The sequence below is a fragment of the Apium graveolens genome, chromosome 3 (genome assembly GCF_009905375.1).
Source record: "Apium graveolens cultivar Ventura chromosome 3, ASM990537v1, whole genome shotgun sequence".
NCBI classification, from domain to species: Eukaryota; Viridiplantae; Streptophyta; class Magnoliopsida; order Apiales; family Apiaceae; genus Apium; species Apium graveolens.
Genome location: NC_133649.1, coordinates 220,648,782 through 220,673,432, shown reverse-complemented (window position 1 = coordinate 220,673,432; position 24,651 = coordinate 220,648,782). Strand labels below are relative to the sequence as shown.

Below are 24,651 nucleotides of genomic sequence, written 5' to 3'. Positions count from 1 at the left end.
CAAGTAATATGTGGTAGACTGGAAACGGGCTAGGGAAGAACAGGTGGCAAATGGATAAAGCAGAGCGCTGGAAGCAGAAGGTGGTGTAAACCGCTGGAAGGATGGGAAAAATCAATACAGACGCAGCTTGGTTAGTGGGCTCGAACAAGGTGAGGGTAGCTTGTGTTATTCGGGATGAAAGAGATAAGTTCCTTCGAGTCAGAAGTAAATGTCATACAAGGAAATTTCCAACCAAGGGAAGCAAATGCCATAGGTCTAAAGGAGGCATTAGCATGGACAAAAAACAAGAGGCAAAGTAGATGTATTTTCGAGTACAATGCGAAGCTCGTGGTAGATGCAATGAATGGATAGGGAGGAAATTCATTTTTTCACACGATTGTTGAAGATTGTATCGATATTATTAAAGACTTTGATGAAGTGTGAGTATTGTTTGCATATAGATATGCGAATATAACAACCCATAACTTGGCAAGGGTGGCGTATTCTAGGGGCGGAACCAGGAATCTAACATGGGGGGACCAAAATAAATAAAAGTAGAAAACATACCGATTTATTTGAGATGTGCACGCCTTTCTTTGATCAAATAAAAAGAATCAATGATCTCCTCGGCAGAAATGGTCTCCGCAATCTCCTTTTCAATATACACTATCAAATAATCCCTAAGAAATTCATCTTCCATTCGATTGCGAAGACTTGTTTTCACAATTTTCATAGCAGAAAAAGCTCGTTCAAATGTTGCAATAGATGTCGGAAGAGTCAAGACAAGCCTTAATAATCTATCAACTAATGGATACATGTCAGCTTTCCCTGTGGTTACCAATCCATGACATAAATCACCAAGAGTAGACAGATTCTTCAAATCTGGATGAACCAGAATATCTAACCCATAATGTTGTAGTTCACACTATAGATGGATTTTTTCATCTCCCAAAAAATCTTCTGGATAAAACTTTTCAGCTAACTTTCAAATGTTCTCTATGTTGAAAGACATGTAACCATCCCTAGGATTTAGTGATGCACTTAAAATGAGAAGCTCCGTCATTTGTTCACTGAATCTATTGTTTAGCTCCTGTAATTGTTGATCTATGGCAGCTGTAAAGATTTCTACTCGGTAATGATGTTCCATTGTCACCATTTGATTTTATTTTCCTTGTCGACGAAGAGATTTAAGCACATCAAAGTAGAGAGCATTCATATCTGGAATCAAGATAGTATGTCGTTCACAAAATGATCTCACATTTTCTAAGAGACTCTCCCAACCATCACTTCTCAATTTTTGAATCAACATCTTTGTAGTAGGAACCAGATGCATGGCATTTAAAATATCTTGAGACTTTTGTTGTAATGCTCGACAAAGTAGATCAGTAATAGCCATTATCTCCTTAACCACAAGTAAAATAAACACAAATTCATAAGACATTAACATTTTAATAGCACTTAAAGCATCACCTCGTTGAGAAAAAGTTGTCCCTTGAGCAGCAACGTCAATTAAAACCGAGCGAGTAGCACCATACATTCTTATCAAACTACATATAGCAGTGAAATATTATTTTAAATGAAATAATTAACAAAATCAATAAAATTTTGTATAATCAATTCTCAATTTTTTTTATTTTTTTAAATCTAGGGGGAGGAAAAAAATTTTTGATAGTAAATTTTAAAATTTTATATTAAAATTTTGGGGTTATTCCGCAGTTGGCGGGGACCGGGGCTCCCTTCGGTCCCCCCTAGTTCCTCCCCTGGCGTATTCCATGTCAGGATTGCTCCGGATTGTATCCTATGTAACTTTATTTTTGATGAAGTTTAATGCAAGTACGAATTTTTTAAAAAAAAAAGAATGTGAGTTTGTATTTGTAATAAATATATTTTTGTGAATTAAAAATTTGAGCACTTGGAACAATTTAGTCAGTATATATATACTTAGAGTAAATTATTCTACCACGAGTAAATTATTCTACTATAAGGTAAACGGGTGTCAAAATTTTCTAGTGAATAGTATCGATTAATTATTTTTAAATATGATTGAAATTTAGGGGTTAGATTAGGGTTAAATAATATATTTTTTACAAATTTCATTATCCAACTGTACGAATGCCAATATTACTTCGAAGTTACCTTGTATACAAAAAATTAGAATTTTTTAATTTCATTTGTAATGATTTTATAATTAAAATATATTTTTAAATAAATAAATATATATTAAAAATATAATTAAAAAATTATAGTGAAAAATCTAATTTAAGATGCCATTTTACATACTAATTAACCATTACACTCAACTTCAAAAATCGATAAAAGACTTAAAGAAAAAATTGGTAAAAGAAAATTTTAAAAATGAAAATTCTTTACAAAATCGGTTAAATAAGAGTTTCATCATAAAAAATATAGATTTTAAATTTTAACGATCCAATTGTAGAGATGCCAATATTACTATAAATTAGTTATCTGTAACAAAATCATAATTATTTAAGTTCATTTGTAGTGATATTAAAATAAAATGTCATTTTTAATACATAATTCGTATTTATTTATATTTTTTAAAAAGATTTCCAAACAATCCGATTGTACATATATTTGTATCACTATGAAGTGGTCATGTCTACCAAATTTTTGTAATTTTTCATTGTTCATTTGTAAATATTTTAGAATTAAAATTCATTTTTGAATTGATAGTTTTTATTAAATTGATTTTTTTAAATCCTAAACGATCCAATCCTATTAGTATCTATTGCATAGAGAATTAGTCATATGTATCAGATATTATGAATTTCATCCATTTCGAATTCAGGTTATATTTGAAAATTTAAATTTTAAAATTAAAACCTTAACATGAAAATTTAAAAGCGACTCCCAAACACAAAAAATATATTAAAATTTTCATTTATATCTGGAAATATAAAATTTTCCCCAATTTCATAACCTACCACTAGTTGGTAGAAAATGTAACTAGACATATTTTACCGTTTCTTCATAGAAAAAATCATATGACATAATTTATTAAATATAATTGAAATTTAGGGGTTAGATTAGGTTTAAACAATACACTTTTTACAAATTTTGTTTTAGTGATCCAAGTGTAGGGATGGTATTGCCTTGAAATTACCATGTATGAAAAAAATAAATTTCTTTAACTTTTTGCAGTGATATTGTGCATGTTTGGCATCTCATTATTTTTATGTCTTCTGGGCCAAAAGCCCGTTTTAGTTTTGGGTGGGCTTTTGGCAAAATAAGGGAACGTGATTATTAACTTCATTTTACTTCAAAATCTGAAAGTTAGGATTGTTAACATTTACTTCTCATTTGTCATTTATGTATTAAGCTTTGTTATCTTCTTTATTTTCTTAAATTTATTAAATAAAAGGTGAAGTTTTACATTTGAATTTTATATTCATGTCTCAATTTTTGTATTAGTATTTTAAATTTTTTTACTACGAACCCAGTAGCTTCAAAACTACTATTCCTTCTGTTCTCTTTAATTTTTTATATTGGAGGATGGACACTCGATACACACTTTAATACTCTTATAAAATGTATTTGCATAATTTTTTTAATTTTTTTTCTAAACAAAAATATAATGTTTAATTTTTTATACAAAAAGAAAAATTTTAAAAATGAATTTTAGAACTATACTTTATAGTTGTCTTAAAATACGTGTCAAGTATTTTAAAAAAAATGTAAAAAAATGAGGGAGACGGAGGTAGTACTATTTTCCAGGATTTTAGGTAAATGTTGTATTTGTTTTCAACCTTACCTTGTCATTTTTAGTAATTTGTTTTTAATATTTGTGTTTTAAATTTTGTCAAATTGAATTTTTTATTCAAGTATTTAATTATTATATTAAAATTTTGATTTTTTTTTAAAACAATTATAACTTATAAGTTATGATTTACCCAACATTTCAATAATTTATAAGTAACTTATAATTAAAATTATTCAAACGTTTAAATAACTTATAAGTTATTAAGTTCATGTCACTTATACGGCATTTTTCAACTTTAAGTCAGAAGCAAGTAACTTATAATTAAAATTATCCAAACGCTTAAATAAGTTATTAAGTTTATGTCACTTATACCGCATTTTTCAACTTTAAGTCAGAAGCAAGTAACTTATAATTAAAATTATCCAAACGCTTAAATAAGTTATTAAGTTTATGTCACTTATACCGCATTTTTCAACTTTAAGTCAGAAGCAGGTAACTTATAATTAAAATTATTCAAACGCTTAAATAACTTATAAGTTATTAAGTTCATGTCACTTATACGACACTTTTTGACTTTAAGTCAGAAGTTATATATTTTAAAAAATCCCAAACTGCCCATTATACCTCATTTTCCATCACCCCTCTTATATTCTTCCACTGTGATAGGAAATAAGTATTATCACATGAGATACTTGAAATATGAGTCCTTGTCATGTGGTTGGTCAACAAGTGGGGTTCACGTTGAGTGCCCGTTATCTTAATTTCTTACAGATGATATTTCTCACTTAAATATTTCGTATCGTCCTCATTTCCAATCGATTTTGAGATAGCTCCTGCCGACTCACCAGGAAAAACCTGTTTTCTTGGTGTGTAATATATACCGTTTCCTAACGTTTAATTGCAAAATTAACTTGTAATTAACCGTGCCGGTGAAGCGCACATGATTAATTGATGCTTGTAGAATCATGTTCTCGTCTCGTTGCATGCATGGCGGGAGTCAGTAGAGAGACAAGCAGAAGACAGCCGTTTCCCCATTACACAATTTAATAGCTACCCCCTTTCACACACAATATCGTGGATTATTAGATGGCCAAGCAACATTTTCCCACCTCCTCAACTTTAAACAGCCTCGGTAAATCAAATTTGACTAGTTTCCCATTACTTTTTATTAGTTTATTCGTACAACTATATAGTTTTTGCTGCAATTTAAGCCTTTTTTAATCGTTCTGCATTCTGCTTATTCAACCTTTGACTTGTGTCTGAACTTTCAACTGCCTATAAAATCACCACACAGTTTGTTTCTTAAAGCTTCCTCAGATCTCTTTTATGCAGAAAAAATAAATTCTTCCATTTAAGAAGAAAAGCAAAAATGGTTTCCTCAAGGTTCACTAGCTTTATCTTTGTACTTGCGTTCCTTTTGTACCAATCCTCGGCAGAGAAACACCAAGGTACGTACATAAATATATGACATCTTCATGCATGTTTATTTTTCTTAGTTCGAATCTACATTATATATTTATCATTTCTACACTTGTTGATCGTAGACACCGAGAAGATTGATCATGTTGCGGCTAGAAAGAGTTTTCCTGTTGATGGTGGAAGCCCTTTTGGTATTGGAAAGGTATGTGTAACACATTCGGCACTAGCTTGCTACAAAAACAAGTGCGCCAAATTGATTGTATAAACCAATGTGCATAAGATATTTAATTTTATTCCATGTTTTTTTTGCATGATGCAGGACATTTTTGATGCTGTTCCAACGCCTGGAGAAGCTAGCAATCTGAAAGTCGGAGGACGAAAAATGATGAAGAGAAGGTTCCTGATTGAAGGGAAAGACACTATGATTGATCTAGAAGCTTCAAAATTTTACAGTGCGACAGATTCTAATGCGGTAAATCGTACAAAAGAGAAGAGAAAGCTGAACAAAGAATTTGACATGAAAGTTCAGGGTCCTAATTATCTTCATGTAAAGAGAGGTGATCTAAGCAGCTTCGTGGCTCTCAATGCTGATTATCATCCACCAAAATCTCACCCTCCTAAAAATAACTGAAGTTTGCACACTGAAATAGAAAGACCGAGAGTGTTGTTCTGTACCAATTTTTTTTGTTTTTTTTAAACAAAATTTCATACAATTTTCCTTAATTACTAACTGCTCGAAGATAAGTGGAGGCTATAGTTATACTCTTATGTAGTATATGAACTAAATTTTGTCACCAGTTCATTAATTGTTTTTTTAAGAACCTAAGTTTCATGTATATTAGACTCGTGAAATGAAAGAACTTGTTTGTTTCCTATCACAGTGTGTCAGTTCTGGACTTCTGCTTAATGTTTGTAATATATGCACAAATCAGGACCTGATACTCAGAGGAAGCATTAAACCGAGGGTTGATGCTAATTTCATTATCAACGATATATGTTAAGGGCGAATTTTTATTTACAAAGATTTGCGTCCAAAATAAAGATTGCCGCTGTAGTCCTTCACCGTAAAAGTCGTCGAAGTATGGTCATTCTGATAAATCGGGAGCTGAGATTGTAACGGTATTTGGTGGTGGCGTTTAGAACTCTCGTTTCCAACCCCTTACAATGTGCTTACGTACCTCCTTTTATAGAGGATCACGCCTACTTAGTTGTTGGAGAACAAGAAATAAATATGGACTTGGCTTCTCATTCCGAGACGGAATCAATATGAGTTGTCGAACCAACTTTTTATTTTAACTCGAACATAAATTTGCATTAGGAGTGGCGAGCGAAGCGGCCCAAACACAAAGGCCCAAGACTCGATCCATTAAGACTTCGAAACTTCACGGATAAGGAAACTCCCCGGCCAGTTGTTAGGTGTCGAAGTATCGTAGTGGGGGTTGTTAGGCCTCAATGATACTATAGAAGGGGGTTGAATATAGTATCCACAATCAATTCGATTATAAACACAAGTATGTAACAGAAAACAAGTTTATTCAATATATCAAACTCTGTTACAGTAGGTTTAATCTACTTTATCAGTGATGTATGATATCACTAATAGCTGCTAGGGTTATAATGAATAATATTCTAGTGAATGATAACACATATAGTGTAAATCCTAATCTGTGTTTATATACTACACAATTATAAGATATCTCCTAATTGATATGATATGTTCTGTTTCCTAAAATACATCAATCATAGATTATCTACTGTAGTCCTTTAGTTGTACGACTCTCCAAGCATATCTTCTTTTGTTTAATCCAGATCCTCTCCTGTAAATCACACTATGCCATAGATTGGATTTCGCAACCCCAAAAAACCGTAACTAAAGGCCAAAAAAGTGTTGCTAAAGGCCAAAAAAAGGCTATGGCGACTCTTTTTCGGGGTTGCAATTTTAGACGTTGCCATAGAGTTTTTTGCAACCCCGGTGACACCCTATTACAACCCTTGTTTATCCGTTACAGAAACGTGTTATTGCAACACCAATGGGGTTGCAATAGGTCTTGAAAAGTGTTACAGTAGGGTTTGGACTATCAGTACAATATTTGTGGGCCCCACAATAGGGCCCACATGTGGGGTATCGATGCAACCTTTTTGCAACGCTTTTTAGTGTTTTTTACAACGCTTTTTAGTGTTTAATGCAACATTTTATACTGATTATTAGCAACACTAAAAAGACCTATTGCAACGCTTTTACAAAAAAATGCAAGAAACTGTTTGTAAATTGACATTCCCATAAATAAGACCATAGTCTTAAAACCAACACAATCAACCAATCTACCAACCATAACATTTGTTATCCCAAATAAACAACACTACCTTCACCATCAACATACTACCATCCTTATACCACCAATTGTCTACCAACCATAAAATAAAAGCAAAAGTTTTGACAAGTTAAAGTTACACACTTCAAAATATAAGCATCGTAGTACTCAGAAAAATAAAGTAGAACGATAATACTTTAACTTTATAGCCAAAATGTAGACTGTAGTCACGTAGGTCTAAACTGCAATTAATGGATATGAGATAGTTTAAGGTAATCTCTTTAAGAAGACCTTCAAGGCAACCAGCTCCTTTAATCCCATCTCGACTGAAAGCATACTCTCAATGTTTCCTTCTCCAGTTAGATCACCCATGTTTTGGACATGGTTGCTTCTCCACTCTGGATTTTTTTCTCCTGCTTAGTTAGAAGATAAATTTAATGCAAGATGGTATCACATTGCAAGAATTTTTTATATTTCTGCAATTACATAATTAATATTAACAAATCAGAAGCAATACATATATATATAGTAACTACTTAAAAGCATGATGATCCTGATTTTTGTTAGAACTGATATAGCATTTAATTGTCTTGAAGAAGTATCAAATGTTATAAATGCAGACAGGAAATCGTTACCTTCCCGAGGCACAGATAGAGTGCCACATTTTATTACATTATCATTCATAACACATTCAATTGTCGATGCATCGAGAACGACCGGCAAGGTCATTAGTTGGCATATGTATTCATGCCTATAAGATTGAAGACGTTATGAAGATCCCAACAACCAGATAAATGAGAACTGAAAAATACAAACAAAAAATGAAGCAAGGCTTATTTTTCAACAGCTCAAGTACATACCTCCCCATTATCATTGCTGTTAAATCCAACTGCTACTGTTCCTTTAATGATTTGTACTCCCTTGTTTGTATAAAACTCCTCATAGAATGAAGCAATGTTGGCTGTGAAAAGCCGAGGCACTGCGAGTATAAATCAGCGAGACAGCAATTAAGGTTCAGCTCATATTTAAAGTACAACAAAGTGCAACTCGAAAAATAGGTCTACAAGTTTTTATTAATCCACTTGCTGCACTATGGTTCTGGGTAAACCATTGTGACATCTAAGTTATTAAGCTTCATGACTGCACTAAGCTCAAGGCCAATGTATCCACCACCAACAATGACGACCTTTCCATTTTTCTTAGCCTTAATGGTTTCCACAAGCTTATCAGCATCATCGATTTCTCTCAGGTATAAAATATTTTTGGAATCAGCTCCTTGTATGCCAAAATCTGTCAATCTCAGTACCTATATAAATGTGAGATTGATGAGAGAGCATGAAGATAATGACTAAAATTATAAACTATACGTCAACAACTTTTGACAATGATTGATTCTTAGTTTCTTACTGTGGAACCGGTTGCAATTATAAGAGACTCAAATTTAAAGGTATCTCCAGCCGCACTGACTAGAGTCTTTGAAGCAAGGTCTATTTCACTATTTCTGTGCTAAGACATAATGATATTCCTGCAAGAATTTTTTAAGTGTTACCGAGGAATTAATTGATCTGCTTATATCAAAAGTAGGAGGAAAGTGTATCCACAAAAGGAAACAAGAAAAATGTAGAAGAACCATCTTCTATGTATATCTATTCCCACGAGAATGTATATTGTATACCTTTATCGGCATACCACTCGGGAAGCAATTTTTCTCCTCCACTTCCAATACATGTGTGGAACCCAGGAAGCATTGCAGCTCCTGTAGAATAAAAAAATGCATCTTACAAACTCATAATAAGTATACTAAACCAAACAGAACAGATAACACGTGTATTGACAAATTCATAATAAGTATACTAAACCAAATAGAACAGATAACACGTGCATTAAGCTACCTGCATATATCTTTAAGACGAGACAGCGCAACTGAAGTAAACTGAAGTTGCAAGTGCATTGACAAATAATTACATAGAATACAAATTCTTCCTTTTCTTGTGATTTGATTTTAACATCATAAAACTAAGTTATCAACTTCATGTAGTGGGTCTTTTCTATTATTTATTTTAGGTACTAGATGCTGTTTATGCCAGCATAATATATGCAACAACTTACTTTGGTGCTAAAAGAAATTATATTCACAGTTTCTGCACTTGTGTACATCTAAATAATAGCCTTTCTGTAATGTGTTTTGTAAGGGAACTGCATTTGTTTTATATTAGCAACACTAATTCATATAATATCATATACAATTGTAATGAAGAGGATTGCTGTTTCTGACCAAATATGTTATAGGCCAAAATGTCAACTCTCCATCTTTTACATAACAGATAATTGCTAGGTTGTCATTAGGTTAATTTATATGAAAATAATATCAAAGTGCATAGCATTAGGTATGATTATGAATGCTTACAAACGTTTTTTAACATAAAATAAGAGAAAAGTTTGTCCCCCCACCTATGATCATATCATGTTTCATAAGGGTAGATTTTCTACCTTTTCTGTGATCTCTTCTTCCAGTTAGCCATTCTGTTATTCCTGTGTACACAACATGTATATATGTTAGTGCAGGAGGTTTAAATACCACAAAACCTGTAATATGACCTACTGATGGGGACATTTCAGAAACCTTTTATTGTTCTGATTCATATTCTTTTATTGTGTATATTTCCATTGGATGCAACAACATCAACAACAGCAGAAGCACAAGCACTTGTGAAATGGAAAAACAGCTTCTTGTCTTCATCACTCAATTCTTGGTCCCTCTCCACCCTCAGAAACTTTTGTAAATAGACTGGCATCAGCTGCAATACTGTGGGAAGAGTCTCTAAGATCAATCTCCATGATGCAAACACAATTAAAACACGCGCTTCTTTACTTCCTGCGGCGGCGGAGGCCTTAGTTACTACTGCTGACTGGATACCATCAAGGAGACGTAAGTATATCAACCTGCACTTTCAATTTTAACTAATTAGTTTGCTGAAACAAGTACAGGAACCAACAGTTAGTTTCTTCGATATCCCGTCTGTAGATACTTTGAAATGTTCCTTAACAGTATTATGTTCTTACTCTGTTTCAAGTCCTGATCCGTAAAGGTTTGTCGGGACATCTTGCAAGCGGTGTTTGACCAAAACTACGACCATCTACAATGACACAAATAAAGTAGAGCTAAGCAGTCTATAAATTCACTACACAAAATATACTAACTCAAAGTTACATATAAGTATCCTACTCCTGCAATCCAGTCTCTTCCACAAACTTCAACACTTAAAAACACAATAAATCAACCAACCCAATTCATCACATAGAAAAACACATACAAAAACAATATACAGATAATTGTAACTAAACAGATTTATGCTTCAATAAACACAACTCAAAACCCTAATTTGAAATAAAAATACAAGCTCAATTTATGAATAATACCTGATGAAATAAGAAAGCAGTAGTTCAAATCGATCGAAACCCCCAAAATTTGACCTAATTGAACTCCAATTGTAGAATCCCCAAACTAGAACCCCCAATAAAAACCCTAGTAATCAATAATCAAACCTCGGCAAAGCCAAAATTGACGCAGAAATCTTGAAGCCCGAGATGAAGACCTTGAAAACCCAAAATCTTGAGAGAGTGCGTGAGATTGTGAGAGTGATTATAAGTGAGATTGTGTGAGTTTTTATTTTTCTAAGTGTGTGTGTGAAATTATGTCTGAAAACCGCTCGTTAGTTAAAATTTCAACCCCCGCTTCTCTAAAATTTTAACTCTCCCGCCCACCAACTATTGGCCCAATTTTGTTCTGAAAAAACAGCCCAACCCAACTTGTTTTTTCTCAAATTTAAATTATTAGTTTCTCTTTTTTCTAATAAATATTATTTTAAATATTTAATTATGAGAAATAAATAAATTAAATAAAAACAGTATATAAATATTTTAAAATGATATATAATATGTAATGATTTGTTAAGTTTTATAAATCAATATAATATTGTAAATCACGTAACTAATATTATTAACTTCTAAAAATATATGAAATATATATTTCAATTATTATATCATTTCTATGTAAATAATTATTAATTAGTTAAATTAAAAAATCATCTTTAATCATCTATGTCATGTTGGTAACACATTTTGACTATACCGCAACATCAAAAAATAGGGGTTGCCATAGACATGGGTTTAGAAGGCTATTATTACACTTTTGTTTGCAACCCTAGTGTGAACGGTTGCGGAATCCAATATATGGCGTAGTATCAGCCGCTTTTCATCCCTGAAGTGTATCTGCACTTAAGTTCTGATGTAAGTCCTGATGGCTTAAGTTCTGATAACTTCCTGTCTTCAGTAAGTTCTGATTTACAATTAAGTTCTGATAGTAAGTTCTGAAACTAAACAAATCAGATTAAATATGACATCACAAATATATCTAACAATCTTCCCCAACTTGTAAATTATAAAAATATAAAAGTTTATAGATTTGATGATGTCAGTTAAGTACAAATGCAATGAGAGTTTATATGCACAACTAAATACAACTTACAGTCCATGCAACTTTTACCAAATTCACTGAATCATCCTGAATCCATATGATTCCTTACAAAGTCTGATACCAGCTTGGTCTCCGCATTTCTTTTAAATTCAAGTAACTGAGCTTTGACTTGCTGCAGTTCTTCATCTTCAGTATCACCAATCTGATATATGGCAGCTCTGAGTGCAGAAATTGGATTTCTTTCAATCCATCTCCCAGTCTGATTACCCTTGGATGTGTAGAATCTTCATTATAACATAAGCATCTTCCTTTCAGAATTACTTCTACCTTAGCAGAATTCTTCCTCATAGGAATTTCTCTTCCATCATCCTCAGTCATCATTGGAGTATACTCTGTTATTCTTGCACCAGAAATTCTGAGTAAATCTCTTATTGTCTTTAGAATATATTCTGACCATTTCCTGGTAACATCAGAATTTACCTCCAGTAGATAATGAATATATTGGAGCTCTTTGAAAGATTTCTTCAGCACATCAGAGTCAGATAATCTATAAGTTCTGCCATCAATCAGAAATAAGATCAATTTTTTTTCATAACCATCATGAGTATCCATCACTACTTGAGCAGAAAGCACTTTGTCAAGGTGCTTCTGTGTGATCTCTTCATATGGCTTGTCAGTCAATGTGAATGGATCTCTAATATCAACTTCTATCCCAGTATGGAATTTCTCTTTGTTAGAACCTAATCCAGAAGTGTCTCTAGCTTGCTTGGCTTTTACCCCAAATGCTGCAAGTTGATTCAACATCTGATTTGTCTTAGGTTGAACTGGAATAGACTTGTTCCATAACAGCTTCTCCTTGTCTTCTAATGTTAAGCTGTCTATGTCAACTTAATCAGTGTCAGAGGTTTATGTCTTGATGAATTGGTCAGGATTTGCAGTTTCATCTGTAGCTTGCTGTTCGGAAATATCTTCAGGATTTATTAAGTTCTGAACTTCTTCACTCTGAACAACTTGAGCTATGTCAGAGGTTGTCTTAGATTCTTCTGTCATCCTCTTTCTCTTTAGAGTTTCAACGGTTTCATCTTCAGCAGTAGCATCATCAAAGACTTGAACCATCTTGCACACAGGATCCATCAGAATTTGAGGAATCTTCATCTTCTATTTCTTGACTGTCTCCCCAACTTTTCCTTTTCCCTTTTCTTTGGGATCAGTAGTAGTTTGAGATCTAGTCCTTGATCTAGGAATCTCTGTGGCAGATCTTTCTCTTATCACAATCCACTTTGCTTTTGGCGTTGGTGGCTTTTTAGCATCAGAAGCTTTTGACTTGGTTTTGCTCTTCTCAGCAGCAAAATTAGCTTCTTCTTCTCTTAATTCCTCTAAATGCACTCTTGGATTATCCTTAAGGAATAGTCTCTTGGCCAATTCTTCATCAACATATTGAATTTTGGGATCTTTGTAGAAGAATGTTGCCTTCTTTCCTTTGAATTTCAAAGTCTGCAAAAACTTTTGTGACTCTTGGCTTCCAGCTTGGACTATCACATCAAAAGTAGTTGTCAGAACTTGATCATCAATATTTGAAGTATCAGCATTTGTGATCAACAAAGGAACATCCTGATCTGTTGGCTTATTTTCTTCCTTATTCCTCCCTTGCATAGCAGATCTATCAGAGTTCGAACTTGATCATCAGTATTTGAAGTATTAGCATTTGTGATCAACAAAGGAACATCCTGATCTGTTGGCTTCTTTCCTTCCTTATTCCTCCCTTGCATAGCAGATCTATCAGAGTTCTTGCTACCAGACATTCTCTGATGAGAACTTGTCTGTTGAGTGGGAATTCTGCTCAGCTGCTTCCCTTGACTTTGACCTCTATTCTTTTCATAGTTTCCCCGGTCATCTCCATGATCATCCTTTTTCTTCAGTGTTTGGCTCAGTGAGTATTTGGACTTAACTACCTTCTTCCCCTTTTTGGCATCATCTGTCAGGAGTAGAGAAAGAAGGAGTTCCACTGAAGATTGGATCTCATTTAACTGAGTCTGTTGAGCAGCTTGATTTTGTAATACCTCATCTAGTTGGGCCTACTGCTTGGCTTGAACAAGCTCAATAGCATCCACTTTTTCTTGAATTGGTCTGATAAACCTCTTCTTGTCTAGATCTTGCATCATGGCTAGCTTATCAATTGTTTCCTGAATTTTATCAACCTTTGCATGAGTCTTGGAATGTTGACCTTGTAGAGTTCTTGAACTGAGAACAATGACCTTTAGTTGATTCTTGAAGTCAGAACTTGTCATCAACTCATCAGCTTTTAAAACATGTTCTGTCAGAACATGTAGGCTGGGAATAAAATCAGTATCATTCCATTTATGCATCCATTCAGCCCCTCTAAAGGTTTCCTCCCATGAAACTAGAGCAGCCTCTTCCTCAAACTGGAATAATACCTCATTTCCTCTAGGCACTGGAGTGTTTACTGAAGTTGACTCTCCAAAACTTGCTAGAGTCTCCTCATCTTTAGATAATACCAAGGTGTGTGTGGATGTAGGAGACTCTGAAGCAGTTTCCGCTTTGTCTAAATTCTGATCTTCAGTTCCAAGATCAAGAATTGGTGTTGTTGGTATCTCAGCCTGTAAAATTGGAGAAGTAACAGGAGTTGGCTGTTTTGTAGTTGGAGCTTCCAGATATAAAACAGTAGGTATATTCAAATTATGAATATCTATTTCAGGACTTGTCTCTTGTTCTTCAACATCATCTGTAGCTTTGATTGGAGAGTGAGGTGGAGAAATCACAGATTCTTGTACAGGTTCTGATCTGTGGACTTCAGGAATTTCAGATTCCTGAATCAGAACTTCTTCAGCTGCTGGCAGGGCTTCAATCACAATAGGTTCTGATGAGATCAGAGATTCCTGATCCCCTTCCTCAGCATTTTCAGCATCCTCAGATTGAGTTTGTGCATTATGCACACGTGCTCTCATCTTCCTCAATTTTGATTTTCTAGATGGAGGGGTGACATGATCTGTATCAGAATGTGAAGACCTCTTTCTTTTCTGAATGCCAGAAGCTTCAGCTGCTTTCTCTTTCTGAAGAGTTGACTCTTCAGCTTCTTCTATCATAGGTTCTGATGCAGGAACCTTGACATGTTCTTTCTCATCTGATTCATCTCTCAGAATCATCCTTCTCTTCTCCTTGGTGGAGATTGAGGAACAGATTTAGCACTTGAGGTTTTGGGTCTGGATGATGTGTCAGATTTTACAACTGACACCTTTTGAGAAGTACCAGAGGTTGGTTTGGTTTTGGATTTGGGTCTGGACTGTGAAGTGCTGACAACAGGTGCTGATGTCGGTGGTTGTGAGGTAGACTGTGGTTATTGAGTAGTGGATGATGCTTCATCAGGGAATATGGCTGTGTAAGTGCCTGGGATAGTGTTGACTAAGAACTGTTTGACAAATTGGGGTATTTGGAGAGGTCTTAGTACTTCCTTCTTGTTATCAGCAGATAACAAGTCAGTAAATGCCCTTTTATGTAACTTAAAAGGTTCCATTAGGTCACTGAACACTTGTGGCTTATTAGGATAACAATAACTATAAATTAATTGACAGAACCTAGCAAAATATACTACATTTGCATCTTCCTTCATTCTGTCACCAATTTAGCCTAACACAGCAGATGCATAATCAAAATGAGTCTGATTAAGAAGTGCATACCCTATTTGTTGACTCATGATTGCAATGGCATCGAAATTGGAGCATTTGTTAGCAAAATTCTTTCTGATGCAATCAAAGAAGAAGCTCCATTCTCTCATATGTAAGGCCTCTTCAACTGTCCTAGCTTGGACAAGCTTTTCTCATATCCCAAGCTTGCCATAATGTTCTGAAGAACAAATTCTCCAGGTGCTGAGTTGTAAGTACATTTTTCAGGAAGATGAAGAGCCTGCCTCACTGTAGTAACAGTTACCATATACTCATCTTCTCCTGATGAGAAGATGATGCTTGGAGATCCAGTTTCACCTCCATCATCATAGATTCCAGTCTTCTAGAACTCCAGCACCTGTTTACCAGAGATTGCTTGAGGTTGGGTCAGAGCATACCCAATCTCACTGTTAGCCAAGAAATCCTGAACAAAGTGAAGTTCTGAAGAAGCTTCATCCTTGTTCAAGATAACAGAGTAGTTATTTGGGACAAACTTAGCTCCATTAAAAATAACATCTTTGGTGCCATTTCTGTTGAAAAATCAAGTGAAAATTTTGTGTTTGCAGAGTGTTTGATAAAACGCCTGTAAGAGAACGTCAAAAAATAAGAGAGTAAGAAAGTAAGAGAGAGAGAGAGAGAGAGACAATAGAGTAAAAGTGTAACACCCTATTTTTATAACAATAAAGCTACACGATATAAATAAGTCTAAATTATATTAAACTGCAATAATGTAGCAAGGCCGAATAATATAATAAAATCCATGGTCTAATCCTCCAATAATGATAGAAATAGGATGTAAACTCCACTAAAAGATGTTTTCGAATTTATTAAATCCACTAGTCTGAATCTCGATTAAATACTGGGTGTCACTCATCACTCTTCCCGCTTTACCCCTATTTACCTGCGGAAAGGAAAACAATAAAGAGTGAGCCAAATGCCCAGTACGAATATAATCTAAACAAATTATAAAATGTAAATACAAATAGATTGTGTCTTACCAACACAGAAATTTAAACTGAAAATGACAAAAAGTCAACAATATAGTTTTGAAACAATTTATCATTATTTTATCGAATCAATAGGATAAAAATTTAGAACAGTTAGCTAGCGATGAATCATAAAGTAAGGCTGAACAACAAATAAGGTGGGTACAAATATGGGTCTCTTACATAAAACTATACTCGCTAACTCCAATCACCAGCGAAGTATAGGACAATGGTTCCTTCCTCGGTAATCCAGAAGAAGAAATAAGGAATACAAAATACATCCCAACAATACAATAACGATCATGATCTAATCACATCTCGTACCCCAGAGACGCGCTCATATACTCACCCACCGATACGAGTTGGTGCCAAGTTCACCTTTACTCCGAACTCCATGTGAACATTGTCCGTGATTAATCCACACAGATCGGTCTAAGAGCCCAACAATAAGGTTACAAAGGTTGCTTGACTCGTTGCACAGTACGAAATAAAATAAAACAATGTCGCAAGAAAAATGCGAAATAACAATATAAATGAGTCAAGGCAACAATAATCCAAAAATAGGGAATTTGAAACAAAAACGGGAATGCGTACAAATAGGTACACATTGAGTACAATAAGCTCACAACTTTAGAAAATGGATCAACAATAAATTTAACGAATATCTTATTATTTAAAAATTAGGAGAGAAAGATAAGGAATTCGTACCTGATATTAAGATTGAGCAAATTTTGAAAATATTCAAAATATGGTGCGGTGCTAATAGCCCTTATTTATATCTAAAAGGTAAGATATAATCAGGCGTTAGAATCTGAACTTATTTAATAATCCCGAATTAAATAGATATGCATTTTATACTAAATAAATAACTCCATAACTTAATGATCATAATTTTACCACTGTCCGAAGTCTGATAAGGTGAATAACACATATTAATAAAAAAAATTGGGTGTTAACTACTTTGAGTCAAATACTACAAAATGCTAATACATTATATAAAATAAGTTTCGCCCGAAAAGAATATCACTCGAGTTAGCATTTAAAAATATTAAAATAATATAAAAGAAATTAGTTAAATAAACAGTGACGCTAGTATGTACAAAATATGAGTCGTACACAGACATGTACCTCACTTAATGCATTAGTTGACATCTAACATTTTATAAAAAAAAAATTAAAAAATTAAAAGGAAAACAAAGGCCATTAAGTAACTTGAATAATTTATTTATAAAAATATTACACCTCCCCTTGTGACTCAACTTTGCCGAAACTTCGGCACATCACCGTATATACTAACACAAGGTTAAAAAATTAAATAAATTAACAAATTAAATAATTATAATATATTAAGTTTTGAAATCATGTAATAATTATGAATATAGTTTAATGCATGCAAAAATAATTCATCACTCATATAAAATACTAGAATCCTGCCATGTGTACATAAAAATATGCACATTAGCAAATTATTAAAATGTCATCTTTAAAAAAAAATTGCTAAAATTTAATAAATTTATTATAAAGCTATTATTTTGAGAAACTAATGAGATATAACTCTCTGCAAATCCACGCATGTAAACATGTATATCCAAATTTGATAATTATCAATATAATAAATATGGTACTCCACGTGAGAGTGAGGTAACAACGATAAAATTAAATGTTAAACATTAATAAAGGTCCTTAAAATCAACCATAACCAATTACAGTAAAAGACCCAAATAACTAATTCGTGTTATCAAACTTAGTCAGCCAACTAATAAAATAGAGAACTCATGCTCTTGCATTCTTAACTATACTCCTGATGTAACATTAATATTAATATATAAAATTAAAACCATGCCCCCAACACATATCAAGAGAACATTAAAAGTTATTAAACTATATTTACTAAATTTACACGCCAGAATCAGATTACATGCAATACGATAATTAATAATAATATATATAACAAAAATAATTAATAAAAGTGAAAATAACGATAAACGATGACTTACAATATTCTAGGTCGAGGAATCTGAAAATAGTTGCACAACACGAGTGGACAGAGGTGCTGGAAATTCATAGATAAGCAACAATAATTATATACTATAATCACCCAAATATACTTTTTTTTAATATAATAACATATGTATCTTTGGTCTATAGCACAGGAACCAACCAGATACTAATACCTAGTTACAATGCTATGAGAATTGGTTTGCCCCCTGCATTAATGGAACACCGCCACATACATATTAATATTATTATATAACTTAACCCACCAAAGAAATACATGATTGGCATATTTAGAGGTTAGATGCTCACCTCTCCCCAGATGCGATGCAACGCGACTGTACACCCTTATAGATGTAATATATAATTATATTTATAAGACTGTTTAGATAACTATAAACGGATTAGAATTAGGCTATACAAATATTATCCAACAACTAATTTAGCCTTATCAATATATCTCTAGAATTCAACTATAACTCCAATTAAAAATTCTAGATACTTCTAGAATTAAAATAAATCCAAATATAATTTTATACATAACTTATATAAATTAAAATTAAGTGCTAAGTATTTTATATAAAATATTGGGGTATTATATACTTCCCTCCTTAAAAGAATTTCGTCCTCGAAATTAAATCACTCACCTGATTCGAAGAGGTAAGGATATTTTGAGCGAATAGAATCCTCCATTTCCCAAGTAGCTTCTCGATTATCGTGATTTCTCCAAAGTACTTTCACAAAGGGAATAGTCTTTTTACGCATAACTCTTTCCTCTCTTGCCAATATAGTTTCAGCTTCCTCCTCACAAGATAGATCATCGTCAAATATATTTAAAGGATACTCAACAATATGATGTGGATGATAAACATACTTTCTCAAAACTGACGCATGAAATACGTTATGTACTCGTGACAACTGAGGTGGCAATACAACTCTATATGCTACTGCTCCAACCTTCTCAAGAATTTCAAATGGGCCAATATACCTCGGACTCAATTTACCTTTCTGACCAAAACGCTGAATGCCCTTTGTCGGAGATACCTTAAGAAAGACCTTATCTCCAACCTTAAACTCATACTCTCGCCTACCCTTATCTGCGTAACTCTTCTGTCTAGATCGAGCTTGCCTAAGCTTCTCTAAAGCAAATTTTACCTTATCAGTAGTGACCTGAACTAAGTCAGGACCTTCCAAAAGTTTCTCTCCCACTTCATTCCAACAAGTCGGTGTCCTACACCTGCGTCCATACAATGCCTCAAAAGGAGCCATACCAATGCTCGCCTGCCAACTATTGTTGTACGCAAATTCAACCAACGGTAAATACTCATCCCAATTTCCAAACCATTCTAATGCACAAGCTCGTAACATATCCTCCAAAGTCTGAATCGTCCGCTCTGACTGTCCGTCTGACTGCGGATGAAATGTTGTACTATAGTTCAATGTGGTGCCCCATGCTTTTTGAAATCCCTGCCAAAATTTTGAAGTAAATCTCGGATCTCTATCAGAAACAATAGAAACTGGAATACCATGAAGTCTAACAATCTCATTCCTGTATGCTAGTGCTAAACTCTCCAAAGACATGTCCCCACGAATTGGTAAAAAGTGAGCAGATTTAGTAAGCCTATCCACAATCACCCATATCGCATCATTCTTCCTCAAAGTTTTTGGCAATCCAATAACAAAATCCATGCAAATATTCTCCCATTTCCATGTAGGCAATTCCAATGGCTGTAATAATCCACTTGGTCTCTGATGTTCAATCTTCACCTGTTGACAAGTCAAACACTTTGAAACGAATTCAGCTATGTCACGCTTCATACCACTCCACCAAAAGTTTTCCTTCACATCATGATACATCTTCGTCTCACCTGGATGAACTGAGAACGGAGATCGATGGGCTTCCTCCAATAATTCCTCTTTAAGCTGCTTATTATCAGGCACACACAATCGGTTACCCTTCCAAACAATACCATGTTCGTCAACGCGAATTTCTGGTTGCTTTCCTGATTCCATTCTCTGTATAAGATACCATATGTCTCCATCACCATCCTGAGCCGCCTTTATCCTAGAGATAAGACTAGGCTCGACATGCATACTAGCTAATATACCATCTACGCCTTCACGATAAAACTCCAAGCTAAACCTTTCAATCTCATGCCGAAGAGGTCGTTGATGTGTCATCAATGCTGCCAAATTCCCAGAATTCTTCCTACTCAATGCGTCTGCAACCTTGTTAGCTTTTCCAGGGTGATATTGAATGCTCACATCATAGTCTTTCAAAAGTTCAATCCATCGCCTCTGTCTCATGTTAAGCTCCTTCTGTGTAAAGATATACTTCAAACTCTTATGGTCGGTAAAGATCTCACACCTATCACCATACAAGTAGTGTCTCCATATCTTCAATGCAAATATAACAGCAGCAAGCTCCAAGTCATGTGTTGGATAGTTTACCTCATAAGGCTTCAGTTGCCTCGAAGCATAGGCAATCACCTTTCCATGTTGCATCAGTACACATCCAAGTCCCTTCTTTGAAGCATCACTATAAATCACATAACCACCCATTCCAGATGGTAGTGTCAAAACTGGAGATGTCACAAGTCTCTTCTTCAGCTCTTGAAAACTAGTCTCACATTCCTCGGTCCATATGAACTTGTTACTTCTTCGAGTCAATTGCGTCAATGGCATGGCAATGGTCGAGAAGCCCTCAACAAAACGACGATAATAACCAGCAAGTCCCAAGAAACTCCTCACTTCAGTCACGGTGCTAGGTCTTGGCCAATCGGTAATAGCCTCAACCTTAGCTGGATCCACTTTAATTCCATCTACTGATACAATATGTCCTAAAAAGGCAACTTGATCAAGCCAAAATTCACACTTCTTGTACTTTGCAAACAACTTATTTTTCCTCAATATCTCCAATACCACTCGTAGATGTTCCTCATGCTCTTCTTTAGACTTTGAATACACCAAAATATCATCAATGAATACAATCACAAACTTGTCGAGAAAATCTTTGAATACCCTGTTCATCAAGTCCATGAAAACTGCTGGTGCATTTGTCAACCCAAAAGACATGACAAGAAACTCGTAATGCCCATAACGAGTCCTAAACGCAGTCTTCGGAATATCTCTTTCCTTCACTCTCAACTGATGGTAGCCGGAACGCAGATCAATCTTTGAAAAATATTTTGCTCCTTGCAACTGATCAAATAAGTCATCAATCCTCGGCAATGGATACTTATTCTTCACTGTGATTCTGTTCAACTCCCGATAATCAATACAGAGCCTCATCGAACCATCCTTCTTCTTCACAAACAAGACAGGTTCACCCCAAGGTGAAACACTAGGCCTGATGAAACCTTTCTCAAGAAGTTCCTGCAGTTGTTCCTTTAACTCTTGCAATTCCAATGGAGCCATGCGATACGGAGCCTTAGAAATCGGTTGCGCACCGGGAAGTAGGTCAATAGAAAATTCCATCTCTCTTTGTGGTGGTAGTCCATCCAAGTCCTCTGGAAACACATCCGGAAACTCACAAACTATATTGACATCCACAAGTTCAGGCGATTCCATAGAAGAATCAATCACATGAGCTAAATATCCTTCACATCCATGTGTAAGCATCCTCTTGGCCTTGATGGCTGAAATTAATTTACCCAAACCACTAGGCGTAGAACCCTGAAACTCGAACTCAGGTGAATTTGGATCCCCAAAAATTATTTTCTTCCTTTTACAATCAATAGTGACCTTATGCCGCTCTAACCAATCCATCCCCAAGATGACATCAAAATCTTGCATCGGAATAGGTAAAAGATCCACAAATAATTTCCTATCATCAACTATGACTACACAATCATGGTACAGAGAGTTCACATATGTATTTATCCCAATAGGGTTACCAATAGAAAATTATGATGAAAGTATAGTAGGTGCAATGCATAAATGTTTAACATAAGATGTAGAGACAAATGAGTGTAGCACCAGTGTCAAATAAGACCAAAGCATTCCTATTGCCAATCAAAAGTGTTCCTGTAATGGTACCTGGGGTATTTGCAGCATCCTTTGCGGTAATAGAAAAGACACGTCCACCAGTTTTCTGATTATTTTTCCCATTCTGATCATTCTGGTCCCCAGACTTCTTCAGTGGCTGCTTGCAATCTCGAATAGTATGGCCCTTCTGGCCGCAGTTGAAGCAGGATCTAGTAATCCAATAACAAACACCACTGTGCATCTTCCCGCAGTGCTCACAAGATTTTCCTCCATTATGATTTCCAGTTTGAGTCCCTGACTTGTTCAGCTGATTACCTTGACTTCCATTTCTCTGCTGAAAACTGCGAGTGTTGTACCTCTGTTCATTCTGTTTAAATTTGCCTGCAGGTCCGCCATTTTTCTGAAACTTAGAGGAATCATCATCTCTCTTCCTTTTTTGATTCTACATGTCTCGCTGTTTATGAAAATCAGTCTGATGAAGTTCTTGGTCTCTGGCACTGTCCACTAAACTATCCATCGTAGTGTAGCGATTAGCTATGATATGGTTATGAATAGAAGTCTTCAAGGCCCACTTGAATTTCATGATCTTATCCTCCTCAGTACCAGCAACAGATCGAGCATACCCAGCCAATCTCTGAAATCTAACCTGAAAGTCCGCCACAGACTCATCTTCTTTTTGAGCTATACTCTGATATTCTCGAGCATACTCCTCACGAATACTGGCAGGAAAGTACCGCTGATCAAACTGTGCCTTGAACACATCCCAAGTGATAGTATTCTCATATCCAGCTGCGTGAGAAGCCACCACTGACTTCCACCAAATGCTAGCATCCCCCTCAAGACGGTATATAGCAAATCGGGCTTTTTCCTGCTCAGAACAATTTAAAACCCGAAATATTTTTTCCATGTGATCAATCCACGCTTCAGCATCCATCGGGGTCTTAGCTTCCTTAAAAAAATTAGGCCTTTGCTTCATGAATCGATCGAACATAGTCTGACCTTCCTGATTCTGCCCATTATTATTACCACGAGAATTCTGTTGTTGTCGGGATGCAACTTCCTGCACCATGTCCATAAAAGTAGCTCGATCCATCACAATTTGATGATGGGCATTTCCAGTATTATTCTGACTTGCACTGCCTCGCGCCTTCCTGTAAAACTTTTCATAAGTGCACAAATAACACAATGAAGTATTACGATATTCAATTCAAGAATCGAGAAATTTTAATCTACCCATGCAAAGTCAACCCAAAACTCACAGGTCAATGCCTAAAAGACAGTCTACAGAATCTATAACCTGGCTCTGATACCAACTCTGTAACACCCTATTTTTATAACAATAAAGCTACACGATATAAATAAGTCTAAATTATATTAAACTGCAATAATGTAGCAAGGCCGAATAATATAATAAAATCCATGGTCTAATCCTCCAATAATGATAGAAATAGGATGTAAACTCCACTAAAAGATGTTTTCGAATTTATTAAATCCACTAGTCTGAATCTCGATTAAATACCGGGTGTCACTCATCACTCTTCCCGCTTTACCCCTATTTACCTGCGGAAAGGAAAACAATAAAGAGTGAGCCAAATGCCCAGTACGAATATAATCTAAACAAATTATAAAATATAAATACAAATAGATTGTGTCTTACCAACACATAAATTTAAACTGAAAATGACAAAAAGTCAACAATTTAGTTTTGAAACAATTTATCATTATTTTATCGAATCAATAGGATAAAAATTTAGAACAATTAGCTAGCGATGAATCATAAAGTAAGGCTGAACAACAAATAAGGTGGGTACAAATATGGGTCTCTTACATAAAACTATACTCGCTAACTCCAATCACCAGCGAAGTATAGGACAATGGTTCCTTTCTCGGTAATCCAGAAGAAGAAATAAGGAATGCAAAATACATCCCAACAATACAATAACGATCATGATCTAATCACATCTCGTACCCCAGAGACGCGCTCGTATACTCACCCACCGATACGAGTTGGTGCCAAGTTCACCTTTACTCCGAACTCCATGTGAACATTGTCCGTGATTAATCCACACAGATCGGTCTAAGAGCCCAACAATAA

The 24,651-nt window shown here is 34.8% G+C and overlaps 2 protein-coding genes and 1 pseudogene across 2 annotated transcripts; 1 reads left to right on the top strand and 2 right to left on the bottom strand.

Moving 5' to 3' along the window:
- Positions 1 to 1,141: 1,141 nt before the first annotated feature.
- Positions 1,142 to 1,516, bottom strand: LOC141714830 (uncharacterized). The gene has a single exon (XM_074518325.1). The coding sequence runs from the start codon at positions 1,514 to 1,516 to the stop codon at positions 1,142 to 1,144; it is 375 nt and encodes a 124-aa protein (XP_074374426.1).
- Positions 1,517 to 5,035: 3,519 nt separating this feature from the next.
- LOC141710974 (uncharacterized) lies at positions 5,036 to 5,911 on the top strand. The gene is made up of 3 exons (XM_074513443.1): positions 5,036 to 5,148; positions 5,245 to 5,321; positions 5,439 to 5,911. Exons 1-3 carry the CDS (start codon positions 5,070 to 5,072, stop codon positions 5,748 to 5,750), a joined length of 468 nt encoding a protein of 155 aa, XP_074369544.1. The 5' UTR covers positions 5,036 to 5,069; the 3' UTR covers positions 5,751 to 5,911.
- Positions 5,912 to 7,368: 1,457 nt separating this feature from the next.
- Positions 7,369 to 11,150, bottom strand: LOC141713113 (monodehydroascorbate reductase-like; annotated as a pseudogene).
- Positions 11,151 to 24,651: the final 13,501 nt, after the last annotated feature.

Excerpts from the sequence above, each read along its gene's own strand:
- LOC141714830 (XM_074518325.1), bottom strand. The coding sequence starts at position 1,516 with ATGTATGGTGCTACTCGCTCGGTTTTAATTGACGTTGCTGCTCAAGGG.
- LOC141710974 (XM_074513443.1), top strand. The coding sequence starts at position 5,070 with ATGGTTTCCTCAAGGTTCACTAGCTTTATCTTTGTACTTGCGTTCCTT. Across the intron at positions 5,149-5,244 it reads CTCGGCAGAGAAACACCAAG|ACACCGAGAAGATTGATCAT; the intron begins GTACGTACATAA and ends TGTTGATCGTAG. Across the intron at positions 5,322-5,438 it reads GCCCTTTTGGTATTGGAAAG|GACATTTTTGATGCTGTTCC; the intron begins GTATGTGTAACA and ends TGCATGATGCAG.